The sequence below is a fragment of the Mustela lutreola genome, chromosome 8, assembly GCF_030435805.1.
Source record: "Mustela lutreola isolate mMusLut2 chromosome 8, mMusLut2.pri, whole genome shotgun sequence".
Classification (NCBI taxonomy): domain Eukaryota; kingdom Metazoa; phylum Chordata; class Mammalia; order Carnivora; family Mustelidae; genus Mustela; species Mustela lutreola.
This window is the reverse complement of record NC_081297.1, coordinates 85,783,772-85,796,164: the sequence shown is the minus strand read 5'-3', so window position 1 is coordinate 85,796,164 and position 12,393 is coordinate 85,783,772. Positions and strand designations below refer to the sequence as shown.

The window sequence follows — 12,393 nt, the reverse complement described above, 5'->3', positions numbered from 1 at the left end:
ACAGAAGATGAAAGAAGGAAACTCTCTCCTGAGTAAGACCTGCCAAGACAAAGTTTGATAAAATCTTTTTTTAAAAGATTTTATCTTTAAAAAAAAAAAGGTGACTAGCTTTCTTTTCTCCCCAAATACCTGCATGTATGCATTGCAGAGTTTATATTCAGTCATCATTTTTTGAGGGTTTCAGCAGCTCTCTGCCCAACTATCCACTATTTTCTACTGAGGTAGGTTAGCTGGTCACTGCTGGGTAAAATCTTTTCCAGAGAAAGTCCCCCATTTTCATAGAAAACTTGTCAATATCTATAAACTGTGCTGAAGTCCTTAGAGATACTGGAAACTTCCTGGGGACCACAGAGAAGTTTGCATGTGCTGTAGGCATCCCTAGGAAAGTGTGAGGACACTGGATGTTGCTTGTTGCATTTATTAAGGTTAGACATTGGCTTTGGTGATGGGGAAGAATATTTCCCAAGCCTTTCATTCACACAGGAATCTTCTCTGCATGACTCCCCTTAAATTTTGACCTTGACAAGAAGGAGCCGTTATCCACAGCATTAAGTACCCAGGTGCTTTAGGAAAACATATACATAGTGTTCTCAGTGGAAGTTTGATAATACCCATTGTCCTTTTTATGCAGACATCTGTGTTGTCTCAGGACCTTTAGCAATTATAGGACAATGAAGTAAAAGGCTGAATGGGTAATCCTTCTGAGGAAGTTGAGCTTTCTACTCATTAAATGTTTGTTTCAAGTGATATGACGCCAAATCCTGGCCTTAGATTCCATCCATAAACACCACAGAAGTCATGTCCACCCTCACTGAATCCTGGGTGACTCCCATGAGGCCCCGGGGCTAATTTGGCTATTTTACAAGAAAAGCCCAGAATAAGTCAGACCAAGTGCTCTTTTATCTCTGCCTTTATGCCTAACAACGAACAAGCCACTAAAATCTTCTGGCTTCTGTTCTCCCTCCATCCTAACTTAGATAAGACCCAAAATATCACCTTCCTCTCACTTGCACTTTGAAATCTATAGATAAAAGGGGCAGAAATAGGCTATTTATCATTGCATGGCTTTAGGGTCAGAGTTTCACCACCAAAAGAAATTGGAATAATCTTTTCTTCTGGTGATAAATGTCTATTTTTTGGATTTCCTTTTTGAACAGGCTGGAGAGTTTGGGGCTTAAATCACTTTTTTTTTTTTTTTTAACAGAAATTTTGATCTCTCATTCTCTCCAGAGAGGCATATAATTTGATGGCTACTTTTTTGGTATTTTGTAAAAACCACATTAGAATGCTTCAAAGGACTAAAATTTCTTTGAATCAGTGAAGCAGAAATAGTTGTTGAGAGCTCTCAAATGAAGTCACAGGATGTGATCAGATATCCATTTACATGCCAGATTAAAGGTGATTTATTCACTTCAGCGCCAAAGAGCAAATTCCTAAGCTACTTTTAAGAAAACATGAATGAATAGAAAGAGGAGGCAGATAAGGATAAATGAAGGCAGACCCAGTATTATGGGTAGCATTGATCAAGAATAGTTGAAACCACAGAAAAAGAAGTTAGATACCATGTGTTGGAGGGAAGAAAGAAATATAAAAAATTACTCTACTCTTAGAAAGATGCCATTTGTATGGCAAAATCCCTAAGCTTATGGACACAAAAGATGTGGAAAATTGGAAAAATGATGACTCCCCCAACCCATTCATTTTTTTATTTTGAGGGTTACCTTCAAGTCATACCTATCAATTTGAAATGAAATTTTCAGTCTTACATGGGTCACTATGGGGGCAATACTGCAGTATTTCTCAGGATGCAAAATGACAAAGTACCTCAGAAGTAATACTCTCCCGATATCCGATATTGGGAACCCCTTCTGAGGAGCCGTCTATGCATAGGCTTCTTCAGACTTGCTGGAGGAGAGTGATGATTATTGGAGAGTAAATCAAAGTTTGGCCAAATATGAAAATCAGCAGCTCAGTCGCTCAAAGCAGCACAAGCTTAGCTTAGCAAATCCAGTAGGAAGAAGACTGAACTGGAAATAAGCACAGTCCTGTCCCCTACTGCCTGGAAGCCTTGGAGGAATCATTTTCCTACCAGTAAAACCAGAGGGTTAGCCTTGCTCAGTGGTCTCCAAGCATTGCTTAGATCTCCATGACAGACTTTTCCCTGACTGGTCTGTGGCAAAATTGGGAGGGTGAGGGGAGAGAGAAAGACAGTGTAGTGGGTTTTGCATAAAGTTTTATCTGTGCTTTTTTAAATTATGAAATTATGCCTTTCTTATATTTTTGGTATTAAAATATCCTTTCTCCTATGACAAGATGGTAAGAGCAGCAGAGGGTGCACAACACTCCTCCCCCACCCAAGTCCACTTTCTTGGAAATTTTACAGGTTTGAGAAATCTCAACCCCTGTAATCATTGTGCTACATGATCTCTAAGGTCTCTTTCAGCTCCAAAGCTCAGTGTTTTGTGATTCAGAATAGCCTTGAGGAAAATATGAATTTTTTTTCTTCTTCAGATTTTAAACAAGGATTTTTGTCATGCATTGGAATGTGACTACCTGTGTCTGCTCTTTTTCAGTAGGATGGTCCCCATAGGAAAGGGAGAGGGGTTCCATTGGGGGAAGGGAAAGGAAGGCAGTACATTTGCCATGGGGACAGGTTCTCTCAGGGGCCTGGTGGTGACACCAGGAAGTGCTTCGGGAAGCATCTGTGTGGGCTCTGCTGTGAGAAAAGATGGTGTCCTCATAAGCAGCAGGAACAGCTGATGCTTAGAAGTTCACGGGGGAAAGCAGCAAGAAGCAAAGTATGCTATATGTCAGGAGGAAACAGGCCCCAGCAGCAGGAGCAAGGCCAGACCTCCCTCTTCAAGGAGCCATTGTATAGGCAGCTTAGTAAGAGAGTGTGCAGTCCATGAGAACAGGTCAGAAGTTGGCCTGTTCCCATGAAGTCATAGAGGGAGACTTGTTAATTCAGCTGAAGCTGATGATCTAAACAGGGACTCAAAAGCACAGGTTAGATTGCCCCAAAGTGGTTGGTACCGAATAGAGACGATTGAGTCCCTCTAAGTCTATGGTTTGCATGGATGGGACAAGATTGAACCTAAGAGGACACGAGTAACTCTATTTTGAGAGGGCCAAGTCACAAAAATCGTGGAAAACCCAGGAACAAGGCAAAGCCAGATATTCGTTTTTTAGTTTGAGGTTTTGTTTTGTTTTTGTGTGTTGGGGTGGGGTTTTTTGTGTGTGTGTTTTTTTTTTTTTTTCTTTTTTTCTTTTTGCCTCAAATTCCTATTGTATAATACATTAGAGAGGTGGGCAAAGCACCTTGGGCTTGGCAAAGAGCCATTTAACTAAAAACACAAGAAATAGATTGAAATCAGTTAAGTTACAAGGTCTAGTGTACCAGGTCTCTGAGAATATATATATATGTGTAAGTGTGCATATGTGTTGGCTAATTTACCTAGAGCCACTCTATTAGTGCCTAGTTTTAGCTCTGAATCCATTTTTATGCATTTCTATCATGCCATCTTAAAAGAAGGTTCTCTTTTATCATAATGAGCCCAATGAAAGGAAAAGGAGAAATGCAGTGGGCTATTACACGAATGGGCCATAAAGTCCTATCACCAAATGATCTGGAGAGAAAGCGTGAAGGTCAGGGATACCACTGGAGAAGAAACAGTGGGAAGATCGAAGATTTGAGTAAGGAAATAAGTCTTTTTACTTTAGAGAGGTATGCCTTTGCTTTTAAACTTGGCATCTTTCGTGTTATGCGCCATGTTTTAAAAGAGGGCTGAGTCTGTCAAACTCTGCTGCTCCTCCCCACGCCTCCAGGCTTCAGTGGGACAAACTTCCACTGTCACGCAGTTGGAGGCTTCCTGCTGGTGTAATAACCTACTTCGGGGTTTCAGAAGTTGATTAAGGTTGTTCTTCAAAATATGATGGAGTAAGGACGGAAATATTTGATACCAGCTCGTTTGTCTCTTTGCTCTTGCCGTGCCGGCATGAACTGTTCCAATCTAGCCCTCCAAGATCTGAATTCAGAAGAGGTGTGAGATCTAGAAGCTACGCCTTGTCCAGTGAGGGCTGCTCTTGAGAGAAGTACCCAGGTAGGGAGGGGCCCAGGGTTGCCCCAGGCTTGGGGTCAGTGCTTGTGGTTGGGAGTGAGTGTGCTGTGTGAAGAACGTGACCAGGAAGGAAAGCAGTAGGACTTTATTGGGGGACTCAAGCAAATGTGTTCTAAAATTGGAGATTGTAGATCGTAGACAAATAGAACAGAACAGAGCCGTAGTGAAAATGAAGTGAACTGATGGGGAGGTTGGGTGCTGGTGGGCTAAAGATCAGTTGGCCAATCTGTGGGGTGGCCTGGGGCATGAGATGAGGATAATCTCGGGCAGTCACTCACTGAACTATAATCATGGCCTTAATATCATAGAAGTCTATTAGTTAATAAAAAATGAATGTTAATGCCTATTAAGTCCTAAATGATGAACAGTGAATGTCTTGGAAACCACAATTTGAAAGTAAAATTTGGAGAGTGTAATTTGGATTCAGATGAGCCTAAATGGAAAAATATATGTGAAAAATACCATAAGCTGTGGTAGGTAGCTGCAAGTCATTATTTCAGTCCGCCCTGTGCAAATGAGGAGATTGGAGGAATCCAAGCTGAAGGAAAGCAAAACAGCATAGGTACAGGCCTCTCCTTTCCCGGCCCATCTCTTCCTCCATTGATTCTGCAACCCTATTCTAGCACGTCAGTGTTCTGGAACATCACACTGAAGGAGGTTAGGAAATGCACCTCTGCTAACAGAGGAGAGCAACTAAAGCATAGATGTTGACAGCCCAGATCCTGCGCAGCCAACTATGGCTCTGCCTGGAGGGTGGGAGTGGACTGAAGTGTGGCCGTCTCAGGCTCCCTTCTATCAAGACCCCTCATACTTATAAGTGAATCCATTTCTTTCCTTTTCTGTTGGATTCCACGCAGGAAGATGTATCTCAAACCATTGGCTTTTTTTTTTTTTCATCTTTATTGAAATATAATTGACATATAATATAGTATAAATTGAAGGTATACACGTGTTGATTTGATACATTTATATATATTGCCAAATGGTTACCACTAAACCAGTGACTTATTAATACAAATTTTAGTAATCTTTGAATATCCTCCATACTCTTAGAAACCCGGATTGTCCTGCTCTTGTGAGGTTTGGAACCACCATTTTTGTATGTGTTCTCTCATAGTACCCTGAACAACAGATACTTCATAAAAGAGTATTGTGGAGACTTCAGGAACACTGGACACATGACAGAGCATATGCCTGTTAACACACAAGATAGAGGAAGGGGCAACAACAACTAGTGGATTGTCCATTATGCCTTTGCTTCAGAAGTGCAGATGCTTTACCATAGACCATAGTAGTTTATAGAGGAAGGGACAGAATTCAGGTTCCTGAGATGGGCATGCTTGTGGGTGGGTAGGGAGAGAGGGGGTTTCTAACTTTTTAGGAGTTGCTTTAGAGTTCCTTGGGGGAGTCGTTTTGGCTTTGGCTGAAAGGCCTCTTGGGCCCAGACGGGAAATCTGGCTTTGACTATCTGTACCAGGCTGGGAGGGAAGGAAGCCAGACCAGGAGTGAAGGTTCCTGCAAGGGAAAACACCCACATCCCATGGCTGGATAGTTCTCCTGGTGGTGAAAGTGGGTCTTATCATCTCCACTACTGACTTGGATTAATTCATTTTTAGGTTTACCCTTGTTTCCATGTTAGTTTCTGATACTTTTAACCTCATTGTTCAACCACACTTAAGAAACAGCCCCTGTCATAGTCTGATGCTCAGGGTGCAAATGAATGAAACTTACTCCATCCTTAAATAACCAGCCTGAACTTCCAAACAGTTAATACTCTATTTCATATGAAAGCTAAGAACAATGCTGCTTATTGTGCATTAGTTCACCAAAAAGATGATAGTTTGCATTTTCTTACCTTTCTTCTTGTATTCACAAAGACAGAGTGGAGAAAGATTTGAAATGGGAATAGGGAAGATTTGCTTAAGTGCTTTTTGAATTCTAGAATTGTGAATGCACATTAGCATACATACTTGGCTACCTGTATTTCGCAAATTCAAGTGTATTTTACTTCCTACAATAGATTGTTCTATAAAAGTGGTGTGTGACTCAGACCTTTATGAAGTGAACAATATTGTACAGGGAAGTTTGTAGTTTTAAGGGAGTTTTCTGTGAATGCTTTTGGAAGACTTACATTATTCTATAAATTACATAGTTTGGGTCAATCTGGATTTCTAATAAACTAGATTTCTTGAGATATTTACAGATCTAATCACATAGTTGAATGATATACACAGTACATTTTATTGATGTCATAGAATATGGCATACTAAACACACACATGAACATATAAACACTTCACTTGAAAACACAGATACCTTATATTCAGTTCACAGACTATGTCCACATACATGATTTCATTTACTACAAACAGCAGTGCTTTAAGTAGCTATATTTTCAGCTATTAAGGCAGGCAATGTTAAACTCTTACAGAAGAAACAACTGAGGCTTCATGAGATTGAGCAAAACTCCTGTGGCCGGCGAACTCCTGAGTGTTAGGAAAGAACCCAGTTCCCACATCCCTTTTCCTCACTGTGAACTCCCAAGCTTCAAGTTTGCACCAGAGCACTTTGGTTCCACTGTGGCTCATAGTGTTTTAGGGGCCTCAGGAAATTGCCACATTTACAGGAGGCTGGTAGAGAGAGACATCTGTTCTAACCTGGATATGTGCAGACTGTACACACATCCTGTCTCATATTCTATTCAGCAGAAAATAATTCCCTAATAAAAATATTATTATTATAACACTAATGTTACCATTTATGGTTGTCTGTCGAACATGATACACAGTGTAAAATTATTTCCTTTTACAAACAAGAAAATTAATAAGTAGAGAATTTAAATAATCAAAGATCCAACAACAGGCATTGTCAGAACTGAAATGTAGATTCCAGAGCTCTGTCTTATTTACCACAGGAGGTCTTATAAATTTGGAGCTAGTTGATGAACTACAAGGTTGAGAGGGAGCCTCTCATCTTCAAAGACATAGAGGAGAATCAGGTTCTCAGAAGGTGAAAGCAATGGCATTATTATCCCAATTATTCATAAATATGCCGAGGAAAGAGCAGAAGAAATCTATTTCTTGGAGAAGTGATCGAAGTTCTTCATCACTCCTGTGAGAGCCCAGTATCTCGGATGAGGAGCACACAAGAGAGAAAAGTACAAGAAATGCTTTTGGAGTCATTTTCTTAGAATATGAATAAACTTACATCCAGATACATTTAGCCTTCTGAGAAATTTTCCTGCCTATCAAATATTGGAGATTAAAAAAAAAAAAAATTAAGTCTTGGAGACTTGGCTCACCAGAAGCTGGCAGCTTCCAGGTTAAGTCTGATCCGTGCCCTCCCATTGGCCCATGCTGCCTCTAGGCTGCAGCATCAAACACCTGTTCTGGGCTCTGAATTCTAGGGCTTTATTGTTTAACCATCCATGAGACCAGAATCAGATCTTGCTGTCATAATTTGCCAAGTGGGGATTCACCAGACCAGAATGAAGTTAACTAGGGCTGTGTTTCATTGCAAATATCTAAAGTTGGAATTTTTTTTTTTTTTTTTTTAGCAATAAAATCATAAGACTGTGTCTAACTTATACCACTAATGTTATTTGTAGATCCTTTCAGTGGGTTGTTTGGGTTTAAGTTAAAAGGTAGAATTTCAGTTCAAATTAATCGTGAAAAGATTCTCTTTGCTCCATGTAATTAAACAAAAAGTGAAGTCATAGTAAACATCATAACGTGCTCGGCCCAGGGATCGAAAATTGTTCTCTTTTCAGGCTGATGTAAATAGGAAGAAATATTCTTTTATCACTGAAGAGCTTCTGGGCAAGGTTCATGAAAGTACATTTGTACTATTTACATAATGATTAACTTCTCACAAAGTTCTCGAGTAACAGGTGTAAATATTTTTCATTCTAATATGGAAGGACAAACATGGTTGACCTGCATTTCCTCTTCGGTTCCCTTTGGATGTACATCATGAAAGTATCAAGGAGAGATGCCGAGTCTCTAGTTGTTACATGCACTGAAATGGGGATAATACCTGCAGCCAGTGAGTGAGAGATCAAACAATGATTCCTCGTGAAGAAGCAGTGAGTGATGTTTCTCAAGATGCTTTGAAACTGCATCTCAGTGCTGAGGCAAACCAATCAGTAGCCAGAGTTTTGTTCTTCAGGTACTGGTTTTGTTCACTGTCAGCAGTTTGAATGACTCCGTTATGCTCTGTGTAGAGGTCTCTAATCAGAGCCCAGATTTTCCTTAATCAGATTCACCAAAGCACTCTGCAGCCTGGTTTCATCTCCCTGGAGGCCAGAAAGTCATGTAGCTTCTCATTTGCTTGATTTTCTACTTTCAAAATGAGGACTTGGCCTGGCCCTAGAAATGGAGAGAGTTCTCCCCCCTGCTGCTGAGATCTTTATTAAAGCAGATGTTGAAGGATGAAATGTCATAATAGAGAAGCATCTTAATCTTGGTGATATTGTGTTCAAGTTTGTAAGAATGTGATACTCTCTAAGAAATTTGCAAGCCTAAGTAGAGATTATTTTATATGGCTTACCATTTCTTTGAGCCATATGTCAGTACAAGGACTTTCCAAAAACAATGATCATGTTACTTGATACTGATGCCCTTGCTCAGTGGAAAGGAATCACCTTCCCTTTCTTTTGGTTATAGCAAGGGTCAACACACTGTGGCTCCTGAGTGAAGGCTGGCCTGTTTTATAAATAAATTTTATCGGAACATAGCCATGCCCATTAATTTACATAGTGTCGTTGGCTGCTTTCCTGCCCCAAAGATAGAGTGGGCAGGACAGAAAAGCCTAAAAAGCCCGAAATATTTATGCTTTGGCCCCTTCCAGAAAAGGTTTGCCAACTTCTGGAGATTAGCATTGCGGTAGAGTCTTGGGTCTTCTCTGTTACTAGTTGTGGGTGCTGGGGACAAGTTACTTGACTCCTATAAGCTTTAATTCCCTCATTTATGGAATGGGAGATACTGAGGATTATATATTCAAATCAGATAATATATTTAAAACCAGAACAGTCCTTATCCTAGGTCCTACAGATACTGTGGACAGGTCCATGCAAAGCTTTTAGCGCAGTGCCTGGCCAATAGAAGGACTCAGTAAAGATATGGATGTGTAAAATAGTTCATTACTTTTGTTGTTGTTATCTTTGTTATTCTTATCTTCTCCCATTTTGTGGCCATAGCTTGGGGACCCCATGTGGATGCCAGTGTTCTCCTCTCCCACTGCTCTGCCTGATGGCAGCTCTGTTTCCTACAAGGAGACAGAAAACAAGTATTGAAATTTTACAAATGGAGTGATTAGGAGGGAAGTAAGTCAAGGTGTGTTGATAAGGTGCGAGGAACGCAAGGATCAGCCAGTTAAGTAAAAAACCAGACAAGCAGGACAGTGTATGGAGTATGAGTTTGGAATCTGAAATGCATGGGTTTGTATCTTTGCCCTACTATACAGGCTGTGTGACCGAATTCAGGAAATCAGTTCACCTTCTCCCTCGTCATCATCTTTATGAGTAAACACCTCTAGCATCGAGTGACCCACAGGGACGCGAGGATGAGCTGAACTCCTACATGGAACATGCTTGGCCCATGAGATGTACTCAGCAAACATTTGTTCTTCATGGAGCTGCTTTATGAAGGCAGAAACAAGGAGACAGCTGGTACTACAGCTGTGGGTGCCTGTATGGGGTACATGCCTTTCAGGACTTTGCTCCCATGTCACTTTTCCCATGGTGCCATTCCTGACCATATTAAAATCTCGACTTCCTCCCCTCCCTGAGCTTCCTCGTCCTCTTTGCTGATAGATTATTACCCATGTAACATACCCTGCTGTGGCGCACACTCTGTGTTTTATTTGCTTATTGGCTGTTTCTTTCCACCCACGTGGGTTCCACAAGGACAGGAATTCTTATCTCTTTTGTCCACTGCTACGGTCTTGGTGCCTATAATTATGGCAGGACACAGTTGGGGGGTTATTAAATACCTGTCGAATGGAGGAATGGAGCCCAAAAGGCTTTCGTGTGGCCAGAGATGCGCCCTGCCCATTAGAGCTGGGATCTGGAGGAGGCTAGCAGAGCAAATGGCAAGCATCCTCAGGAGCTTGAGCAGCCATGGTGGCCTATAATGCGTCAGCATGGCCAGTTGTATCAAATGAGAGACGTTGATACCTTTAAGTCCAAACAATTGCTTCTTGTGAAAGGGGAAGAGGTTTGGGGGTTTTACTATTTAGTGTTAGTGACTCTATGTTTTAGCAAGTTCAAGGCTTCTGCATGGTGCTTATGGCCACCGAATCCAGCCTCCTTAGCTTGAAATGAATAAGTGGGCTGCTGACTCCCTTTGTTTGACCTAATAATGAACACTCAGAGTTTAGGGAGCTGGACCAACCGACTTATGGGATTTGAAGTATGGACTTGGAGCTTGAACTTCAACTAATTCCCAGCATCTCCATATCAGAAACCTCAAATGCTTCTCTTGTTTTTCTACCCTTGATACCGTAGACATTTAGAAAAGTGAACAGAAGTGGAGAGATTTTTTAAAGGAGGTATGTTTAGAAATGAGACTATTGAAGTGTTTTCCTTGACAAAACCAACCTGTCCCAGCAGGCTGGAGTTCTTTGAGGGCAGGACCTGTGTTTTATGCAAAATTGCATTCTTAGTGCCCAGGATATTGCCAGTCATCTGTAGAGGGAGAATGAATAAATAATTGACCAAGTGAATGGGCTATCTTAATTTTGGGCTTCTTGTGGCATTAATATTTAACTGATGTAGGATTTCTTTACACAAGCTTGCTTCGTTTTTAAAATATTCCATAATAAATTTGTAGTCTATTTTCTTTGGAAAGAAGTGGTCTTAAAACTGAAGTGCACATGGCAATGATAGATACAAATTAAATGTTTGTGATTTTCTAAGGCCGGTCAACTGCATAGATTATGTGAGGGACCACATTCCAGTCAAAGGTTTTTAGAGATGTGATATCAACATGCCACTCAGATAACAGGACAGATTCTTCATGTCTACATAGAAAGCTGAGCCAGAGTAAGCAAGAAAGTCCTGTCAGTGCGATTTGTCTGTGATGGGCTCCAAGCTGCAGTGCTCTGGAGTTGGCCTGTGGATAGATGATTTTCCTTCAGCAGAAGGACTTGGACCAGAGTAGGAACTTACCAGGCAGCGCACATCCCTAGGGACAGACTGCTGGGGCTCCTTGGTGACCAGCATCCCTCTCAGGACCTGATAGGGAGCTCTTGGGAACTGTTTCTCACAAAGCCATGACATCACCTGTGGCGACACAGTCTAGATCTAAACTCGTGGTGCCAGTATGGTTATACAATGTCAGTGACATAAGGGTCTAGTCACGACCCAGGAACATACAAAAGGGACGTCTCGTGATGCTGCTGAAATCCTGGGCACTTGGAGCCTAAACGATGAACCTGTTATTCTCCACACTAATGCCAGAGAGCTGGCAATGCGCTGGAAGAGTGATTAGAGAACCAAATTGTAAATACAGTGTAAGCTGGGGGAGTTTACATTTGTTTCTCTGTTACGGGACAAGTTTTATTTGAAAGTTAGTTCTACGGGATCGAATTCTTGGGGGAACTCCACAGTACCCCAAAGTAATCCTGCCTCTCCTGCTCTGTTTCCCAGCATGGGCTACTGCATCCTTTTTGTGCACGGATTGAGGAAGCTCTACGCAGGGCTGAATCGTTGGGGGGCTACCACCTTGACCGTGTGCACTGCGCTGCTGCTGCTGCTTTTCTCCTGGAAAACTGTGAAGCAGAATGAAATTTGGCTGTCAAGAGAATCCCTGTTCAGGTATGATTCAATGGAGAAAAGCAAATCTCTTCCCATGTATTTCTTTGTTTATGTATTTGTTTCCAAACAAATGAGTTAACATGGGTCTGGCAATAATCATTAACCTGCAGGGTTTTTTTTAGTAAAGTTTTAAGTGGAAGATGTAATTTTATTTTGGGTTTTAGCTTTAGTTTTTAAAATGGTATTCTATAAAGTTTAATGTGAGCTCATTCTAAGTGAATTTATGAAAATAAGGCTCATGGGAAGGTTTCTGGGTCTGTGAAACTGTCGTAATGATGAGCTGGGCTGTAAAATCAGCTATAAACAAAATGAAATGATAAACCTAATTTCCTGATGCAGACAAGTCAATGAGAAAGGTGAGCACACAGCAGGAAGGAAGAGAAACGCAGGGCATTTTCTTTAGACTCTTCCAGGACATTAAGTTGTGATCTGTGATCCAGTTGCTTTATGCTGAGCATTA

At 41.2% G+C, this 12,393-nt stretch overlaps 1 protein-coding gene across 3 annotated transcripts in view; it reads left to right on the top strand.

The window, feature by feature from the left end:
- Positions 1-12,393, top strand: part of TMTC1 (transmembrane O-mannosyltransferase targeting cadherins 1) — a 277,223-nt gene that overhangs the window by 185,718 nt on the left and 79,112 nt on the right. For all 3 annotated transcript variants that reach the window (XM_059185860.1, XM_059185861.1, XM_059185859.1), the window contains one exon: positions 11,766-11,933. In XM_059185860.1, coding sequence (XP_059041843.1) covers positions 11,766-11,933 — 168 coding nt within the window. The remainder of the gene's footprint in view (positions 1-11,765; positions 11,934-12,393) is intronic.